The sequence below is a fragment of the Berghia stephanieae genome, chromosome 11 (genome assembly GCF_034508935.2).
Source record: "Berghia stephanieae isolate SIO BIC M18660-M18661 chromosome 11, UCSD_Bste_1.3, whole genome shotgun sequence".
NCBI lineage: Eukaryota > Metazoa > Mollusca > Gastropoda > Nudibranchia > Aeolidiidae > Berghia > Berghia stephanieae.
In genome coordinates, this window is record NC_088370.1 from 2182876 (window position 1) to 2204215 (window position 21340).

Below are 21340 nucleotides of genomic sequence, written 5' to 3' on the forward strand. Positions count from 1 at the left end.
CTTGCCTGAAAATTTCAGTTGGTAGAGCACTTGCTTCACGCTTGCCTGAAAATTTCAGTTGGTAGAGCACTTGCTTCACGCTTGCCTGAAAATTTCAGTTGGTAGAGCACTTGCTTCACGCTTGCCTGAAAATTTGATACCAAATTTATAAAATTCTGATAAATCGGTGCCGAAATATGACCCTTTGACCCTTTGAAGTAGGGAAATTGTAAAAACCAAGTTTTGAAAAGAATTGACTTTGAAGTTGAGCACAGTTGAATCAGTGGGCAAAGAAAAAAATTTTTAAATATGAGCTTTTGTATAGCGCAATATCCACTAAATTTGCTCAAAGCGCTTTACTTTTCTTCTTCTTCTTTCTCTGGGGATGTGAGAATATTCCACTTTCTCAATGTCGATGGTATGAACGAGTACCAGTACTAAGTGTGCGTCCATTCTTGAGTGGGGAACCATAAACTTGGATGGCCTCCACTTATATTATCACCATGAGGTAATTTCACTTGGTCGTTTAGGCCTGTGCAAAATAGTCAATTTATCGCGCTTTTTAGCCTGTTGTATCGTTTCATGTTCTAAATCATGTTGTTTGTTTTTGTTTTTGTTTTGTTGTTTGTTTGTCTTTTGTTTTTTCTGGGTTTTTTTTTTGGTGGGGGGGGGGGGGGGGGTATGAATTTTAAAGTTAGTTTCTGAACACGTAACAATTTGAAATTTAAAAAAAATCATATCGATTTGCCATGAAGCCATTTCCTTTTTTTTTTCAGATGGTACATCGACATAATATGTGACCCGTCGTTTAAAAATATGTTGAATATGTTGTTTTTGTTTTTAAGGGTTTTACGGCGCCAGTAAAAAGGAAGAAAATGGGATAGTAAAAAGTTCTAGAATTACAATTACAGCACCCAAGAGAAAGTAAGACATAGGGGAACTGGGAACAAATTGGGATCAGATGTAGATTCCAAGAGCATACCACTAATGTACTTAGTTTGAGATCACCTATAAGTTTCATCCGGACACAAGTACAAAATCCAACAAAGAGGAACACACTCAAATGCTTACATTATACATTAAAAATAAAAAATATAATAATACACAACAGAGAGATGATTTACAAGAAAAATAAAAATCATCTCCCAAAACAATAACTATGCATTTGACTGTTTCCCTCCCAGCTCGGACTCCGATCAGGGCCGGGAAAATGACCAAGTAACCTCATTCCAAGACAAAGACAGAAAGTATGTTGGAAAACAGATATAAGGGGATAGAAGACACAGTATGTACCTCCCTGCCCACTATGGGAGGTCAGGATCCCTACCCAGACGGGATGAATAAAGGACCCATAAAAGTGAATTTAGAAATTATCAAATGTTAGTCGAAATATATATTGTAAGAGAATTGTCTACTGCTGACGAAAGCTTCCGTTGAGCTGGACTGTAAGAAACCTCAAGTAAATAATCATGATCAGATTTTTGTTTGATTTGAGTTCCACAACATAAACAGACCTAAATATCAAATATTTTGTAACATATACATCGAATTTGTCAAATCCATGAAACGATTGATGACTTGAACGTATCTTCCATCAAAATAGGTTATTGAATGGTAAATTAACAATTATTCGTATGATGCAATCATTGCAGCAATGTGACTGACTCGCCTCACCACTGTTAGGGACTTAGATAAAATTTTCAAAATTGCAGGATCTTTTCAAAATCTATCTCATAAGATCAAGCTCAGCATGACAATTCCAATGGTACCAGTTTCATGAAAATCGGATAAATAGTTAAAAAGTTATGTAACAATAACTAGGTGAAAAATGCGCCTTATATTCCTTTGTAATTTATTCTTGAACTTTGTGACCAAGAAACGGTTGATTTCGCACTCAAATGTCAATAACTTTTATAAGGTTAAAGTTCACTCATTTATTTTTTCGCAGACAACTTCAGAAAAGTAGTGAGCTTAAAAACAATGGACATTAATTATTTTTGGACACCTCTTCGTAACAAAAAAAGCAGATTACATAACATTACATAACACACTCCAACGTCAAAGAAATTGGATTCACGATAACTTTGTCCCTATTTATGCTACACTGATAAAATTGGTATCAAATTAAATGTCTAAAAGAGAAGCATAATCTACCGAGGATAAATTTTAAGTTTCATTGAAAGAACAGAAGTTCAAATACTCAAAGTAGTAGAAAAAAATTGCTATATATAACGCAAAACAATGCCATTCAAAATACTTAAAATATCGTCATTTTGTAATCTTAAGCACACTACCCAAGCAGGTATAATATAAGAATATCAAGATAAATTCTATGTCTGCAAATAAAAGATAGTTTATAGGTTCTCCTTTCAGTTTCTGTGATATAGTGTATTATATTGGCTTTGATTGATCGTTAGACAATGTCTGGAGTTCGAATCCATCTGATAAACACCTTCACCCTGGCAACTAGCTTTTTACACAAATCTAAAGAATAATTCAGAAGCCCCCTTAGTGCCACATGTGGCTGTCTATGTCCAAATATATTGGTACTCTACAGCACCATTGATTAAGAAAGTCAAGCAATGGTGAGGGTGATCATAGACTAAATGGGTGACAACAATTACAAAACGTGCTCTGCGTGTCCTTGGATGAGGTCCATACACTTCTGTAAATAAGAGCCTGGCCATAGGCAGCATGCAATAGACTTTATAAAAGTGTTTGAGCAAAACGTATGCCTAACAGATGACGTATGCTGTATAGGATAAGAATAAGGGTTGATATAGCCTGTTGAGGGGAAAAAGCGGAACGTATAGCACATCAAGTAAAGTGAATTCATGGAAATGTGCTATATAGTTGTGTAAAATACAAAAAATGTATTTCAATCTCCGTTTTTTTTTTTAAATTTCTAATAGTATTTTTTTCATATTTATATATATTTTATGTGTATTGTATTATTCATCAGAAGACAAGGGCATTGTTAACTATGACAAATTAAATTGTGGGCCATCATTTGTACAAAGTTACATAGCATTATCAAAATCTTTATTATCATCATCATTATTTGTTAATTTATTATTATTATTAGTACTGTTATTATCATCATCACTTTGACAAATATTGCTTTTACTTTAATGTATAATCATGGAAATTAGTCCTCAATATTAAGGTCAAAGTTTTGTTCTGCTAAAAAAAGACATCAATTATGGATCCACTAAACAGTTTGTCAAACTCTTCCTCTGTGTGTGTGATAATTTTAAAGTTAAGCCAGGAGAGGAGAGAGAGAGAGAGAGAGAGAGAGAGAGAGAGAGAGAGAGAGAGAGAGAGAAAGAGAGAGAGAGAGAAGGAATGAGGGAGGAAGGAGGTGGAGTTGGAGGGAGAACAAGAGAAAAAGACTGACTGAAGGAGGAAGAACAGTGGAGAAAGACGGAGGTGGTGAATTAGATTGGGGGGGGGGGGGGGGGGGGGGAGAGAGTAGGTAAGAGAGGGGAATAGAGACGGAGAAGAAAGAGGAGATGAGTGTGAAGGGAGGGGAAAGAGGAATGGAGAAGAGAAAATAAAAGTGAAAGGGAAATGAGATAGCCAGAAGGAAGGAAAGGAGGAGGACTGGAAGAGAGAGAGCAGAAGGAAGGAAAAGAGGAGGACTGGAAGAGAGAGAGCAGAAGGAAGGAAAAGAGAGAGAGGAAATGGATGAGAGAGAGAGAGAGAGAGAGAGAAAGAGAGAGAGAGAGAGGACTGGGGGCTATTTATAGAAATAAATTACAAAGAGAAAGAGAGATTTTATCCATTTCCGGTAATGGATCTACTTTCGATTTCGGGTAAAAGCTCCCGTAAATTCAAAATGGCTGCTGCTGAAATAAGGGTACCCGCTTTAACGCATCTCAAAAGCAACTTTACGCATCGAGTTAAGACCTGAATTGGGTCTTATTTAAAGATTAAGATGCAAACCTAGTTGTACTAATAAAAATCTCATATGTACTCGTTTTTAGCTCTTAGTGAATGGCCGCTACTTTTTACCTATTTTTTACATAACAAAAAGAGAGAGAAAACTTGTTTGGAATTCAACGAAAATGATACCACTCAATAAATAAATTCATCCTGCACAAAATGAGACCTAAAATATCAAAATTGATGCACAAATGAAAGAGCAATCTAATTTTTACTGGAGGTCACAAAAAAGCAGCCTCAAAATCTGGTTGCAAGATTGACGCGATAACTGAGGCTATCGGGTAAGCGCTGAATCGGGAGATATCGAAGTGCCCACCACTGTCTTTGAAAATGAAAATAGAAATAGAAAACGGATTTTTCCACAAGCAGTGGTGGTGTTTCTTATTAAACTTATAACTAGCCTAGCTGAGCTAATTAGAGGTTTTTCTCCTTAGTACTCGGATGTTTTTCTCCTACTAAAGATACACAATTACCATGAAACTCTCGTCAGGGCATTGGTGCAGGAACGAGGTCCTCTGCCACTGCTTTGTTTACACTACACAAGAAGAACCGGGACCGGGTTGTGGCATTGGTTATTCTTTTTTTATCCTCACCACTCATTCACACATTCTCCCAACCGAGGTGGTCATAGAGGCAGAGAGTGAGAGATGTCTTTGCACTACAGAGTGGTTATTCAGAGTCGACTCACAATAACTGTCAATAGTTATTTAGAGTCGACTCTGTGCATGGAGATGGAGGAAATAGATTCTATGTGCGGCTATGTAGTCTAGTGGTATGACACCCGCTTTTGGATTGGAAGGTCCTGGGTTTGAGCCTCGCTCGGCGCATTGTTGAGTCCTTGGAGAAGGCTCTTTACTCACATTCTTTCACCGTTCACCGATGTAAAACGAGTACCTGGCCGTTAACAGTGTTGTCTCTGTTAGAAAAAAAATTGTAATATTTGTAATAATTGCGTAACAGGCGTCATGTCCCGTCCTACATGTTAAATGTTGCTGTTGGCCAGGGACCCTTGTAAAGTGCTTGAAGCACGTTTAGTGGATATTACACTATATAAAAGCTCAATTTTTATGTCTTGGATAACTATGTACAGTTATTCAGAGCCGAGTATCAAGTTGGCTTCTCGCAAGATGAATAATTTTCATTTTGATACCAGTTTGTTAGTTACACCAAAGATGCTGCTTTAGCTAGTTTTCCTGGGTTACACACTTTGTTACTTTGGCAACAATTTTTGTGTCAGGCCAAAATTCCAAGCCTCAAGGCTGCCTCACGCCGACCTCATGAGTTCTGTCAGCGACAGATATTTTATGCCAAGCCTTGAGGCCCAGGTTCTGGTAGAAAAGTATTCGGGTATATAAAAGTGATCAAAATTGAAATTAGACTTCAGATTCGTAAACAGCATCGAATTCTAAGCACTCAGTAGTAACAACTTAATAGAGGCGACTTAAGAAAGAAAGTTGGGATACAAAACATGCATTTTATGTTGATAAATATTATTTCATTGAAATTTTCATATATATTTTTTTGTTGTTTTTCTTTTTTCTTTAATTTTTGTTATTTTGTTTTGTTTTGCTGTTTATTTTGTTTTATTTTAAAAATTATTTTCATTTTTATTGCTTCTGGCGGATCTGTCGCAGTATAAGCCACCTTGCTAAAATTGATACAATGAGTCATTGACTATTAAGGCCATTTATCTCTCGATCACTATTTGTAATTTTGCAAGACTAGGATATTGTTGTTATTCTGTGATAATGATGCGGTTATGTGGTCTAGTGGTATGACACTCGCTTTCGGATCGGAAGGTCCTGGGTTCGAGCCTCGCTCGGCGCATAGTTGAGTCCTTGGAAAAGGCTCTTTACTCACATTCTCTCTGTACATTCTGGCCGTTAACAGCGTTGTCTTTGTCCGAAAAATTGTAATATCGCCTAACAGGCGCCATGTCCCGTCCTACATGTTAAATGTTGCTGTTGACCAGGGACCCTCTGTAAAGCGCTTTGAGCACATTCAGTGGATATTGCGCTATTTAAAGCTCAATTTTTAATTTTTTCTCTCCAATCCAGGGTTTAGAGAGTTTTTGTTGAACGGCGATGGATCCAGCAGGCAATCAAGGGGCGGGTGACGAGGGATTTGCTGATTCTGAAGTTGTCGATGATGAAGCGATGGAGGTGGCTGATGGAAATAATGAATCCGACGGTAAGCAGTGTCATCCTCCAATTCATTTGTAATCGCCGTCTCAAAACGTTTTAATGTCAGGATGAATCGACGAACCCCTAAAACAGCTTTAGTTCTTCGATCAATATACCGTGCATACACTTTTGAAAATGATGTCAGTTATCGTATATTTTATTAAAACTAATTGAATAAATATTTAAGTTGTTTTATTTTTGGCTCGAAAATTTAAAATAAAGTATATTTTAGCCCTAAAATCAACCGTTGACTGTGAATGAAGACCCATGGCCACCTTAAGTGCTTGCCTATCACCCAGAGTAAACAGCCCACAGATCCTGAGCATCACTCACAATTTTAAGACAGATGATTGGAAAAAGATGTATCATGTCGTCAGGTTTTGCGATGCAAGTCCTTTCTCAGTGTGTCGAAATATTGGGAGAAATACTCACTAACTGGGCCTGACCTATTTGTTTGTTTTGACATGAACTAAGGGTATCTCAGGCCTTTTCATACAGGAAATAAAGTCAAGGGGACAGAATGGGGTAAATGGAGGAAATATTTTGATTGGTTACTGCTTAGTAACGGGCCCGATAGCTTAGTTGGTAGAGCATTCGCTTTACACGCAAAGGGACTGAGATCTAGACTAGCATCCTATCCAAAGGATAGCAAGCAATTGCTGTTGTATGTTTCATGCTATAGAAACTGGGATAAACTCCAGCTCCATGGGCCTAATGGCTCTGAAGGACTACTTATTTATGATGATGGAAAATACGTTGTTTTTTTTTTTGTTTTGTTTTGTTTTGACTGCCAGATGAAGTATTACAAGGTCCCCAGGCATCCGTCTACTTCTGCGACTTTGACCCTACCAAACAAGGTCACGACATTCCAAAAGAGGAAGTGGAACTGATGATGAAATCCACCCCTTACCAAAGGAAAATTGGTACTTGTCATTTGTAAGTACTTTATGCTTTTTTAAAAAAATTCTTGTCTTTTTGGTATCTAGGCAATTTTTTTCTTTTTTCTTTTTATTGTTTTCAGAAGTGTTTTGAGACTGATAGAGGGGGGGGGGGGGGAGTTTATTTTGATTTGGGTTTGGTGTTAGCTTTTATATAAATTTTTGTATAGTGTGCACTTTTTTTCCACATGTGCGACAAAATACACTTTTTGCTAAAAAAAAATACACTTTTTCGGATTATAGAATACACTTTTCATTCTGGGAAGGTTGGTGTATTTGAGTCTTCTGATGCCATTATAATCACAATATAATACGTGGAATTGTAATTAATATGTTAACAAATATGAAGTGTCTCCACATTTTAGACCTGCATGTGTGCCGACAATTGTCGGTTTTCCGACAATCACGGCCGTTGCGATCTCCCGGATCACTTATTTTTTTATTGCTAAAGTAATCTGATTGCGAGTGACGTCAATTGTCGGAGTGTCGGCGATCCCCAACTCGACCGGCGGTGAGCACTCAAGTGCCGACGAATGGGCGTCGGATTGCCGACAATATTGTCGGCACTCTCAAGCGCTCGTTCGGCAATTATCGGGAAACTTCGCTAATGTCCGATTTGACCGCAACTCTTCACTGTCTGAAAAACGAGAAGTGTGTCCATATAATTGAGCTTGCGCAGTTCGTTAACTTTCGTTTTCATACTTTCGGTTTTCCATTCAAGTAACTTTTGTTTTTCAATTGAACGTTGCTACATTTCAATTTTATACTCTATCAATCAACTTTCTGGATTTGTCGTATATTTTACATTATTTTTTTGTTATCATGCCTGAACAATTCTTTGACCGTTCGTCAGATCTGAAGTCAGTTGAGAATGGTGTTCGAAATCTATTCAAATGGGATCTGGAAGAGAAAGACTGCACCGATGATTTTCTCTGGGAGTACGTGAGAAAGCCAGCACAGCCGGGTGCTGCATTTTTAAATTTATTTCTTTTTTTTGCCAGTGGATTAAAGTCTAATGATTGGGATGGTTATTGCTCTTTAGAGATAAGATCAATTATTCCAGGTTAAAAACTACTGTGGGGGGTCCGATTACGGTGGCAAAGGAAAATCATTCATGTCATAAAGAGGCATTCTTAAAGTGAAAGTGAGTAACACAAGTACAAGAGAAAAAAAACAACTCAGTTGTTGCAACTGTTTTCACTGCTGAGACAGAGTCTCGTCCTCTCTCCAAGCTTCACAAGGAACTCACTCAACCCTAGCCCTAACTGAAACTGATTCCAGTCTGTAGGTAGACAGGTGCCGATTAGCCATTGGACAAGTGAGCGCAACTTTGGGTTAAAATTTGAATAACACAGTTTCACATAATCACTGTTGCCGTTGCATTATTTTTCACAGTATATGAACGGCTCTGGTATCATTTTAAAGGGCAGAGATCAAGATTTCTTTTGAAGTGATAGAAATCAATGTTGACATATTGTATCCAAAATTATAATTTGATAAAAATAACGTCATTTTAAAACTTTTGAAATCTTTTTCAAAATTGAGATAGCAAAAAAATAAAAGTGAAGGCATCTAGATAATTCATTTGTCTATGTCTATATCAAATTTCATAAAGATTGAAGACAGAGCAGTATGTTTAATGTTGACCACAAGTGACCAACCATCTTTTTTTCTATGCTAAAATCCCGTTTTAATCAGTAGTCACCTTATCGAGAGGCTGTCCAGTGGGGGAATTCTCAATCAATTTTGAGCTTTTTGTAAGAGTAAATTTAGAGTAAAATCATCATAACTTTGGAACCGTTTATCCTAGATCCTAAAGTAAGGTATCTTATTAAATGGTTTTTAAAGGCCTATCTGTCTATGTAAAAAAATAATTATAAATTTTTATTTTTGAAAAAATATCAAACTACCACTCTACCTCCATGCTGTCCCTTCTCCCTATAAATTTTTGGTATTTTTTAACATTTTACAATAAATATATGCTGTAGGACAATCCAAAAGAAAAATGTATATGACTAAATACTGAGTTACAAAATAAAAGATCTCGTAATGCGATATGTGTGAAAAAGTTCAGACAATTTGGTCAGGACTCACATGCAGGTCTAACATTTGATAATTAAATCATAATCAAATGGAAATATAGAAAGAAAAATAAGCAAAAGTACTTGAAAATCTGACAGACCGAGGGGAGATCATTCCATCTAGTGGGTCCGAATTTCATCAAACAGAAGTTGCGGGTGGTTGGATGGGAGCATCACCCTTGAATCATATACCTATGATGTTCGCATGGGTGTACGATCCGATAGTGATGTCGTTTCTTCTTCTCCTTACTAGCCTATCCTGCTTCTTTGGTTTGTGATTGTATTTTTGACAGGGGGTATTTTTTTTTTCTGTAAATCTTCTGCCTGTTTGTTCTTGGTTATTTATAATTTAGCTTATGATATCTTTAGGTTATGATTTTGATTTACATTTGTACTATTTTTGTTAGATTGCTTGTTTTTTGTTTCAGTGGTCTCTCATATAACCTCAATTGTGTTGGAAGAGACCTAAAGCAACAAACAAACAAAAAAAACAGAAGTTCATGTTTCATATTATTTTCATTCCAAATTCACTTTTGTGAATTTATTTGTTCTCCACCTAGAATGCTACGGTCTTCGTCTGACCACACTAAACTTCAAGAAACAACAAATCACATTATTACTTATTTTATGGTGGGAGGTCGTTTTCAACAATTGCTTTCAATTTGTTGTGAACAAAAAAAAAATTAAAAAATGAGTATATAACAGCAGTGAAGAAAAATAATAAGTAAATAAATAAACCAAAACAAGGAATCTCTGAGACTCAAATTCTTTTTCAACAACAAAAACAAACAAAAAAAAAATAACGCAAAGCAAAAAAAACATAAGGCCAATTCCACGGTAATATGACGCTTTTTTTTTAAAAAATCTCTCTCAGAACAGAAATTGATATATTTTTTAAAAATTGGGCTTTTATTTAACGCAATATCCACTAAAAGTGATCAAAGCGCCTTACAAAGGGTCCCTGGTCAACAGCAACATTTAACATTTAGGACGGGACATGACGCCTGTTAGGCGATGTTACAATTTTTTTTTTCGGGCAGAGACAACGCTGTAAACGGTTAGGTTGTGAGTAAAGAGTCTTTTCCAAAGACTCAACTATGCACCGAGCAATGCATGAACCCAGGACTTTCCGAATGGAAAGCGAGTGTCATACCACTTGACCACATAACGGCATATAAATAAACTTTCCTGTTTTTTGTTTTTCACTCATGCAGATGTTCCAAATGCTGGTTTGACAATCAGTCCAGTCCGAGCTGCGACGAATGTGGAGGATTTGCAATGTCAAGGCCGTGCCCCATTTGTCTAGGGCGTTGCCAGAACATCTGGAAGCGGGATGTTAAGATGGTAAGTGGTCGACGACACCCGATGAAGGTTAGAGGTCGAGACGTTTTGCTGTCATTGTCACTTATCCAATCACTGACCATGGTCAGTGTGGCTTGACTTTGGCACAAGGTACAGGGAGGAGGACCGAGCCATTCAGCCAATTGATACTAACTACTATGAGAGAGAAAATTCTGCCAAAGTCTGATTTAATAATAATAATAATAGATCTTTATTGTCCATATATATGGCAATTTGTCATTTAGTTACACTTGTTATAACGTTATATGATAAATATAACATTGAACAGATATTTCACTCCTACCAATAGACTAGCGTCCTATCCAAAGGGTAGCAAGCAATTGCTATTGTCTGTTTTACACTGTAGAAACCGGGATGAACTCCGGCTCCATGGGTCTATTTGGCTCTGAAGGAAAGCATAAAATTATTGCAGGTTTCATAAATATTTCAAATTCAAATTGAGCTTTTATATAGTGCAAGATCCACTAAACATGCTCAAAGTGCTTTACAATGAGTCTGTAGCCAACAGCAACACGTAACATGTAGGATGGGACACACCTGTTAGGCAATATTACCATTTTTTAGGACAGATTCAGCGCTGTTAACAGCCAGATACTCATTTTACACCTGAGTATGGTTAGAGAATGAATAAAAAGGCTTTACAGGACCTTCCGATCCGAAAGCGAGTGTCATACCACTAGACCACATAGCCGCACATATTTGACTATCAACAATTTACAGCATCTAAGCCAACCTGACATAGCACCGATCGGATTCAGTAGGCCACTGATTTATATTCATGTATTCATCAATAACCACAGCCGTTTATTACACTAGAAATCTTTCACTTTAGTTTACTACCGCCTCACCCCCAATGGGAACGACCCACCGTCGATGACGGGGAGACCACCGTGTGGTTACGTCATAACAGATGTCCAGAACGTGAAAACTGGCCTATTTTTATCCCTGCAGGTAGAATGCACCGCTTGGATTTCATTGTCAGTCAGGCTATAGGACAGATTTCGTAAAATCGACATTTTTACACTGCAATTGCTGACCATACACTTCTTCTATATTTTTCTATTTTATATGGATATAACGGCCACATTTTCATCTTTAAGACGCAATTATTTTCATTGATATCAAGAAATGGTGAGTATACTTTATTCTCTCTTAAAAAATGTATATTTTTTCTATTTAAAATTAACCTAAAAAATATTTTTAATTGTTTAAAACATTCAAATTGATGTTATCTGAGTTTTGTTACCCTAACACATGGTAGTAAATATAAGAGTAATAATCTACTTTTAATATAGTATTTATTTCAATGATTTGTAATGACCGGTTTTTGCACAATGAATGTGTAAACACATCTTGTCTAATTCTTTGTTGGCTAACCAAATAGTCCCGTATTCAGAAAAAACTCCTGAGACATAAGAACACGAATCCAATTGTGATGATAACGTTATTGTTGTTGTTTTATGGTGATGATGATGATGATGATGATGACGATGATGATGATGATGATAATAGCGCAGTAATAGTAGTAATCATAGTAGTAGTAGTAGTAGTAGTAGTAGTAGTAGTAGTAGTAGTAATAGTAGTAGTAGTATACACACACACTCAGAGAGAGAGAGAGAGAGAGTGGGCGGCGGGGGGGGGGGGCGTGTGTGTGTGTGTGTGTAAAACTCGTGTACGCACATTTTTAGCATGGAACGATTTTTATTGCTTGTTCAGTCAAGTTCTCATGATTTCTCTGTGAAAATTGAACTTTAAACCTATAACTTTCACACCGATTTGCCATTCCGTCTTCACGATTCGCACCTTCCCTCGATATTCTTCTACATCGCCCGTTGGTACAGTCAACGGGCGTGAGAAAAGAGGGTAGATAGATGTATTATGACATCATCAAAAAGCGATGTGATCAAAGGTGGCGGATGATTGTGTAACATCAAAAGCCCGGTGGACTGCGCTACAAGGCCGAAGTTTCAAGGGGATATGTGATTTGAGTGGGAGGGGCTTATTTGACTATGCCGATGACCGACTGGTGGACGATTGAAATTATAATTGTCCTTTTTCAGCAGCCAATTGGAAATGGGTAATTGTAAACATCTGATTGGCGCTTCATGGATAGAAATCAGTTTGGAGGTCATGGGATGAATTTGCTGGAGAGGTGGAGTAAATTTGAAATGAATTGAACGTAATTTGGGCTAGGTGTCAAATATCTTATTTTTGCTAAAAATATTTCAGAGTGGGTATATAGTGGGTATATATTCCATTTTGAATAACGGGCATTTAGAACTATATTTTAAAGGAAAATGATTACGTTATTATTATTAGCAGGCATCTAGGCGATCACTATCGTATTATTACTAACAATCAATAATATTATTATAACTCTTATAATTACAATTATTATTATTATTATTATTATTATTATTATTATTATTATTATTATTATTATTATTTATTTATTATTATTATTATTATTATTATTATTATCATCATCATCATCATCAATATCAATAATAACTAATGATTTTTTTTCTTTACTCAGATGAATGGTCATACTGAAAACAAGCATTGTCTCAATGCAAATGGACTCTGCCTAATAAGCTGTGAAAGGGCTCAAATGAGATATGTGGTCAAAAAACATTTCATGCAAACTGCTCCAGAATTAGCAAGTGAAGTTCCACCAGTGAAAAAAGGAAAACAGAACGTTGGTTAATAGAAGCTGTTTCTGTGAAATGTAACAATCAGCTGTTCCTTACAATAATCGTGAGGTTTTACGTATGTTAATAAAAAGTATTTGTATATAAAATGTGTTAAGATCTAGACGTCTATACAAAGTTCAAAGGAATAGTTATAACTTATCTTTACCTATGATTGTCAATTTATTTTAAAATAACAGTTCACTTTGATTATCTGATCATTAATCCTCCCCCCCCCCTCCCATCTTTTTCAATGCATTTATCACGATTTTTTATTGTCAAAAAATGGATATTATTTATTTTTTACTATTATCATTATTACAGTGGTGATCAAGAGTAAGATAAATACACTGATATTATATGATTATTACTAGTATTAGTATTACATCGATATCACGTGTTTCAACTGATTCACAATGATCATTTCTGTTATCCACGATGCTTCGGTTGTTCAATAAGCAGACCATTTTCAACAAATTTCCATTTTAAATAGTATTAGCTATCTGGTAGGCGTCCTTTTTTTTTGTCGCAGCACTGGAGAGAGAGAGAGAGAGAGAGAGAGAGAGAGAAAGTGTGTGTGTTTTGGTGTGCGTGTGTTGGTGTACATAAAACTAATTTATGCAACGTTTTACAACAAAACAATTTTCATTTTACCACCTCAGTTTAATCTCTCATCAGTTCTCTCTGACAATTGAACTTTGAACCTATAACTTTAACACAGCTACGTCATTCCATCTTCACGATTCGCACCTCATCGCGATATTCTTTTATGTTGACTCGTGGTACAGTCAACGGGTTTGAGAGAAGATAGATATTGAGTGACATCATCAAAAGCGATGTGATCAAAGCTGGCGGATGGTTGTGTAACATCAAAGACTGGTCTACAAGGCCTATCATATTCGTGGGTATGTGTGATTTGAGTAGGAGGAGCTTTCTTGACTTTGCTGATGACCGACTGGTGGATAATTGAAATTAGAATTGTCCTTTTTCAGCAGCCAATTGGAAATGGGCAATTGTAAAAAGCTGATTGGACGCTCATGGAAAGAAAGCAGTTTGAGGGACATGGAAGGAAATTGCTGGAGAGCGTGGAGTGGGGAGGAGTAAGTTATATTGGATGAATTGATAGTAATTTGGGGCGTTGGGAAGTTAAATAAAACTCTCGGAAACAGGTGATGAGTCAATTCTTGGGTCGCAAATGATTCAGTAAAATTCTTTATTCTTTCTTTCTTTCTTTTTTTTTTTATTTCCTTTCTGTCAGAGTGGACATATAAAGGCGAATTCCAATTTTTTTTTAAACGGGAATTTAGAACGATATTTTAAAGAGAAATTGTTGCGTTTACCAAAATTAGCAGGCGTTTAGGTGATAGCCACTATATTATGTTCATGAAAATGATCATCATCATCATCATCATCATCATCATCATCATTATTATTATTATTGTTATTATTATTATTATTATTATTATTATTATTATTATTATTATTATTATTATTGTCGTTATTATTATTATTATTATTATTATTATTATTATTATTATTATTATTGTCGTTATTATTATTATTATTATTATTATTATTATTATTATTATTATTATTATTATTATTATTGTTATTATTATTATTATTATTATTATTATTATTATTATTATTATTATTATTATTATAGTTTAGATCTATACAAACGTCAAAGGAATGCATATTACATATCTTTTCCTAAGAATTGTCAATTGCCATTACTAAAACCAGTTCGTTTTGATCATTTGATCAACAAACCACTACAATTCGGTGATTACGCATTTTTTAAATTGCTGTCAAAAATGATATGGCTGTACAGGTGAGCGGATATCTCAACAATGCTTCATTACAAAACGACTTTGATTATATATTTTTACTCTGTGAATATTAATGATTATTGCAGTATTTCTCAATTATTTGTATAAACTCAGATAACTATGTAATGTTTGATTATATCGTTTGAAGTAATTAAAATTTCGGACCCATTTTTATGGTTATTTCCTATAAAATCTAATCCCAAATGATCTACTAAAATTATATCAAATAAAAGTATGTAAATCACTAGTTATGACTCTAAAATATCTTATTGCAACATCTAATAGCATCTTTACTACGCCACTTTGAACTTGAGAAAAAAATCGTCAAAATAGGAAAAGTTGCTCAGTCGCCCTTTCGGCACAGGCCGTGACTCGTCATCTGTTATGAACTAGCGTCCGGCAAAATTTACCTGTCGAACTAAAGTGAAAGCAGTAAACGGCTGTGTAACGGCTATGTGGTCTAGTGGTATGACACTCGCTTTCGGATTGGAAAGTCCTGGGTTCAAGTCTCGCTCGGTGCATAGTTGAGTCCTTGGAGAAGGCTCTTTACTCGCATTCTCTCAGGTACTCAGGTGTAAAATGAATACCTGGCCGTTAACAGCATTGTCTCTGTCTGAAAATATTTTAATATCGCCTAACAGATGTCATGCCCCGTCCTACATGTTAAATGTTGCTGTTGGCCAGGAACCCCTGGTAAAGCGCTTTGAGCATGTTTAGTGGATAGTGCGCTATATAAAAGCTAAATTTTTTAATTTTTTAATCTCACCTCGCTCCCTTCCCTCGTCCCTCCAGTCTCACAGTTACCACAAGGCCTATTGGGACGGCGACTGTGGATTGCCCACCAACCTCCAAAGGCCTCATCTTCTAGAGCGGTTTGTGGATTCATCCGAAGACGGCCTTTCTCAGTGTCTGCAGGATCTCTCCACCAACTGAACGACGTCTCTGTTTGGGGGCGTGGTGTGTCAAATGGTCATTTTCGTGATATTCAACTCAAAGAGACACTAAGTGGGAACAAAAGTGTGATGTAAAAAAAACAACTGGTTCCAATCTCATTGGAAGTGTAAAACCACTCTTCTGGAGGACTGGATACACACACCTTGTTTAGTGTAATTGATCTTCTGGTTTCAGAGTGGTGGCATCTTACTTTCTAGCCTAAATAAATGTTGGTCGTCAATAAAGATCATTCATCATCGCTCTTTTACCGCCCGTAATCCATAGAATCTGCCCGTACTTCCTGCTACTAAAATAGTTATGCCTTCTTATGATCCAATAGGTAACGTATGCAACCCTCCAAAGGACTGGTTATATTCACACTTCCAATGATTTTGGAACTGGAAGAGTTGACGGTGTGACATCACAACTTTTCTGCCTTGTTTGAAACTATTTTGAAAAACTATAAGGATTTCATTTTCAGCAAGCAGTCTCTCTGGGTTGGATAAAGCAAAAGTTGCTACATGAATCGTGTAGAGATAAATAATATTAACTCACTCAATCCTATAGATTTTTGCTACTTATCAAAATTGGAAAAAATGTATTAAAAAACGGGCAGTATTATAGAGAGTTTTATTCAACTATCTCATTAACATGTAAAAACTAAAAACTTTGATATTACACCTATAATTTGTCTCATAAAAATGTAATAAATAGGCATGGAGTAAAAGTTACCCCAGATAAACTACGGATATAGTCGGTGTTAGGGTTGAGTGAGTTAATAAAACAGATTAGAGATGATGCAGACGTTTTGGGTTTCCCTCTTGTCAAAATGTAAATGTTGCTGCTCGAAGCTCGAAGAAATAGATAACAATGTGAAATTGAATGTAAGCTTCAATTTAATAAACAAAGACAGATAAATATAAAATGGATGTTCGGGTTTCCCCTTTATCATTTATCAACAAAACAGGATGGATGAAACACGACAGACGAATGAGATAATGTGGTAGTGGTATCTGTTAAGATGAAACAACGCCACTACCACATTATAATCTCATTCGTCTGTCGTGTTTCATTCATCCTGTTTTATTGATAAAAGGGAAAACCCGAAACGTCAATTTTTTTCTGTTTTCGTACATTAAATTGAAGCTTACATTCAATTTCACATTGTTATCTATTTCTTCGAGCTTCGAGCAGAATCATATCATACCTGCCTATTATTACGGACCATCCGTAATTGTTACGGAAGTGTAAGGACAATTACAGACTTATGGAAATAGAAGAAATATTACTGATACAAATGGTCACAACGTTAAATTAAAAAATAATAAAATTTTTTTCATTATTTACCGCATGCTACAATAAAAAATCTCAATGTTAGGGAAAGACAATGGTGTGACAGCTTTTTGTAAGGAAAAGAACCCCAATATTATTTTATCAGGCTGTCCTCTATATAACATGGTAAGTTTATTTTACAAATATAAAAGGGTGTATCTATCATTATTTTTGCTTGCTTTAGTATTACTGAAATTTGACCATTAATTATTGATGAATTTTGTATTTCTTACTGAATTTGAAATTTTCAAGTAGGCAGGTATGTCATATTATTTTGTTGGCAAAATGGAAACCCAAAACATCCACTTCATCTGACTTCGTAGATTAAATTGATGCTTCTTTTCCATTTTATTTCTCGATAGGATGATGAAAAAACAATTTAAAATCTGGGTCAACATCGATATATCAGGAATGGCTTTTCCAACCTTTTGAGAAACTATTTCTCTTTTTCTTTTGGTTGTCAGTTTTTTTTAATTGTTTATCATTATTGAAAATGGAGAAGCTGTTAAAAAAGCTGAATTTTTCCATAGATTTTTTTCAAAATGAATTAATATTGTTTTGTGTTGAATGTCACAAAAATGCCTTTTTCATACCGTTATAAATATACATGTATAATTATGTATAATATAATTTTTAATGCTGCTTTCACTGCTCAGTTTCTTTCAAGTTAGTAAAAAATTTGTTACCTATCGGACTCACCAGGTACCCGAGGGGGATTTCCCCTCAGTTTTTTTAACAGTTTATCATAAACATTGATTGAAATGCCTTGCTTCGAAATCCTTTTTGGCCAGAAAGATAGTTTGTTATATTTATATATTTTTTTTTAATTTAGCGTTTTCTATTTTTGATTCATAAAAGGGCCTGTAAATGTATAAAACATTTTTCAACATTTGTTGCTCGTTTCTTTGATTACAGCTATACTCCTGGGTGGGGTTCCTGACCTCCCATAGTGGGCAGGGAGGCACTTACTGTGTCTTCTATCCTCCTATATCTGTTTTCCAACTTGCTTTCTGTCTTTGTGTTGGAATGAAATTACTTGGTTTTATCCTGACTGGGAGGAAAACGGTCTAATGTATTGTTAGAGTTTTGGGAGATATTTTTTGTCTTGTAAGACATCTCTTTGATATGCCCTGTATTATTTTTGCTTTATATAGATATGATTTGTAAACATTTGAGTGTGTTCCTTTTAGTGGTGGGGACATGTGTTTGAGTTTGTGTCAGGATGAGACATTTAAGTGGTTTCAAACTAAGTACACTGACGGTGTGCTCTTGCAATTTTCATCTGTTCCCAATTATAACCAATTCCTCTTTGTCTTACTTTTTCTTGTTGGCTTTCAATTCCAACTCTACACCATTTTTACCATCCCATTTTCTTCCTTTTTATCAGCGCTGAAATGACCTAAATGAGTCGCAAGCGCCCGTAAAACCATTAAAAAATAAAACAAAAACAAACGAGCTTTACAAAACAGCATTTAGTTTTCATAAATATATTTTATCGTCAAATTTTGTTCTGTACAAAACAAAAAATATTCATTATATCGTAGTGAATGTGACGATTTTCCTAAGGTTGGTATGGAGAGGATTAATAACTAGATTGTATTGTAAGTAAATTCAAAATGACCCAGATGGGACAAGAGATCTCTGTTACGCTGTCTAACGCATCAAATCATTTAACCGTGCCAAACATATTTTTTACTTAAAACTCATATTTTGCCACCTTTTAAATTATTATTTTTTTTTTTTTTTGTGTGTGTCACGCTGATGAAATTATTTTTCTGTTGTGTAAAAATTTATTGATTGAAATATGAAGAAATTAATTTTACAGATTTGCCACGTCTGATACAGATTAGGCAACAGGGATTTACAATTTTCAATTGTTTTCTTTTTTGTTTTTTTGTTGTTTTTTTTGGGGGTTTTTATTTGGGGGGGGGGGGGGGGGGGGTGAAACTTCCAACCTTAAAATTTTTTTTGCAGGGAGATGGGTGATAAAAAATCTGTGTATATTACCACTAATTCAATTCATTACTCGAATTTTTAAAAAGTGATTTGTTTAAAAAATATGTTAAATTGTTTGGGATGGGATTCATTTTTATTTTAAAACATTTTTTAAAATAATGAATTTCTGCAAAAGAAATATTGATGATTTTATAGCCAAAGTATAATTTTTTTCTTTCAGGTCCACAAGTTTTAACCATAAAGTTGTTGTTTTTTTTTACATTGACGTTGATACTGATAAGTTTATTTAAATTCCCATTAATTCCATTTGTGAATTTGGAATTTCGGCAAAGTCTTAAAGTGCCAAGTCTGATTGTGTTTGTGACCTTCACCCCCAAGCTGGTGATTTGTTGTTGCATTAACCCAAAATGCAGAAAAAATAATTTTATGTTTGAATCACTGAATTTCATTGGAACTAAAATTTTCACCAAAAAAAACGTGATTTCGTAATCTGGAGAAAAAAAAGAAAAGAAATGAAAATAAAAAGCCTAATTTATAAATTACTTATCAAATATTTTGGTTTCAAGCTCAATTTTGGGTATTGGGTCACTTTGACTTAACCTGAATGGGGTCCCTGACCTCCCATAGTGGGGGGTACATACTGCCTCTTCTATCCCCCTATATAATCTTTTTTTCCAACTTGCATTCTGTCTTTGTCTTGGCTTGAGATTACTTGGTTTTGTCCTGGCCCTGACCGGAGTCCTAGCTGGGAGGGAAACAGTCAAATGCATGGTTATTGTTTTGGGAGATGATATTTTTTTCCTTGTAAATCATCTCTCTGTTATGTATTATTAGCTTTGTTATTTTGAATGTATAATGTAAGCATTTGAGTGTATTCCTCTTTGTTGGATTTTGTGCTTGTGTCTGAATGAGACATAGGTGATCTCAAACTAAGTACATTGATGGTATGCTCTTGGAATCTACATCTGATCCCTATTTTTTCCCAGTTCCCCTTTGTCTTACTATCTCTTGGGTGCTTTAATTGTAATTCTAGAACTTTTTACTATCCCAGTTTCTTCCTTTTATTGGCGCTGATATAACCTATAGGTGTTGCAAGTGCTGTAAAACGCTTAAAAACAAACAACTTTTGACTTAATACCAGATACTGTAGGCAGGTCATATATTATCCATTTGTATCACCGATCTCTGCTTTTTTGTTTGTTGTTGTTGTCGTTTATGTCGTTGTTTTATAAAACTTTCTTTTTGATTTAAAATCATCATAAGTGCTATTTATGCAGCTTTAGCCTACAGCTATAAAAAAATTTGTAGCACGATGAAGCCTTTTGCCAAAATAGTATAAGGATATAATCAGTTTATAAACAATAAAACTTGTTGTTTGAAATTACATGTGGGTGATAAAGAACTGAACAAATGTGTATGATAGGTGACAAAGCAAGAAAGAAAAATACAAAACAAAAAAAAAACTTTCCTAAAAACTTTGTCAAGGTCGCGTCGACTGATTTTTTGGGATGGTTTTTTTTTTTTCTTGCATCTTTCTTTCTTGCTTTGGCATGTTTCATACACACGTGTTCAGTACTTTTTCTCCCATCAGTGCCTGCTCCTTAATTTCTTAATTTGAAATTTGGATGCCAGAATACATGAATATGAATAGAGAGCTGTTGAAGAGTAATTTAATCCTGGTGATGGATTGTTTATTTACAACGTTTATTTATTTCTTTCACGCCTGTCAAAAGTGAATACGAAACTTCTAGAATCTGTAGACATCAAAAAGTAACGAACGAGAATGAATATAACGGCTTTAAAAGAGAAAATATCTTGGGACATTTATATAGAGCAATATCTACTAAACATGCTCAATGCACTTTACAACATGTCCCAAGCCAACAGCTCCCATAGTGGGCAGGGAGGTACTTACTGCGTCTTCTATCCCACTATATCTGTTTTCCAACTTGCTTTCTGTCTTTGTCTTGGAATGAGATTACTTGGTTTTGTCCTGGTCCTGGCCAGATACTCTGGCTGAGAGGGAAACAGTCAAATGTATAGTTAGTTTTGGGAGATGATATTTTTTTTTCTCCTTGTTAATCATCTCTCTGTTATGCACTGTATTAT

General features: G+C 35.3%; 1 protein-coding gene across 1 annotated transcript; it reads left to right on the forward strand.

Moving 5' to 3' along the window:
* Window positions 1-1444: 1444 nt before the first annotated feature.
* On the forward strand, window positions 1445-19756 carry LOC144957305 (uncharacterized). The gene is made up of 5 exons (XM_078888439.1): window positions 1445-1593; window positions 5982-6114; window positions 6902-7043; window positions 10341-10470; window positions 15803-19756. The coding sequence occupies exons 2-5, from the start codon at window positions 6009-6011 to the stop codon at window positions 15941-15943; spliced, it is 519 nt and encodes a 172-aa protein (XP_078744565.1). The 5' UTR covers window positions 1445-1593; window positions 5982-6008; the 3' UTR covers window positions 15944-19756.
* The last annotated feature ends 1584 nt before the right edge of the window (window positions 19757-21340 follow it).

What these genes read in the sequence shown, in the direction of transcription:
- LOC144957305 (XM_078888439.1), top strand. Translation starts at nt 6,009, where the DNA reads ATGGATCCAGCAGGCAATCAAGGGGCGGGTGACGAGGGATTTGCTGAT. An exon ending in TGGAAATAATGAATCCGACG is followed by an intron (nt 6,115 to 6,901) that starts GTAAGCAGTGTC and finishes TTTGACTGCCAG; the next exon opens with ATGAAGTATTACAAGGTCCC. An exon ending in AAAATTGGTACTTGTCATTT is followed by an intron (nt 7,044 to 10,340) that starts GTAAGTACTTTA and finishes TCACTCATGCAG; the next exon opens with ATGTTCCAAATGCTGGTTTG.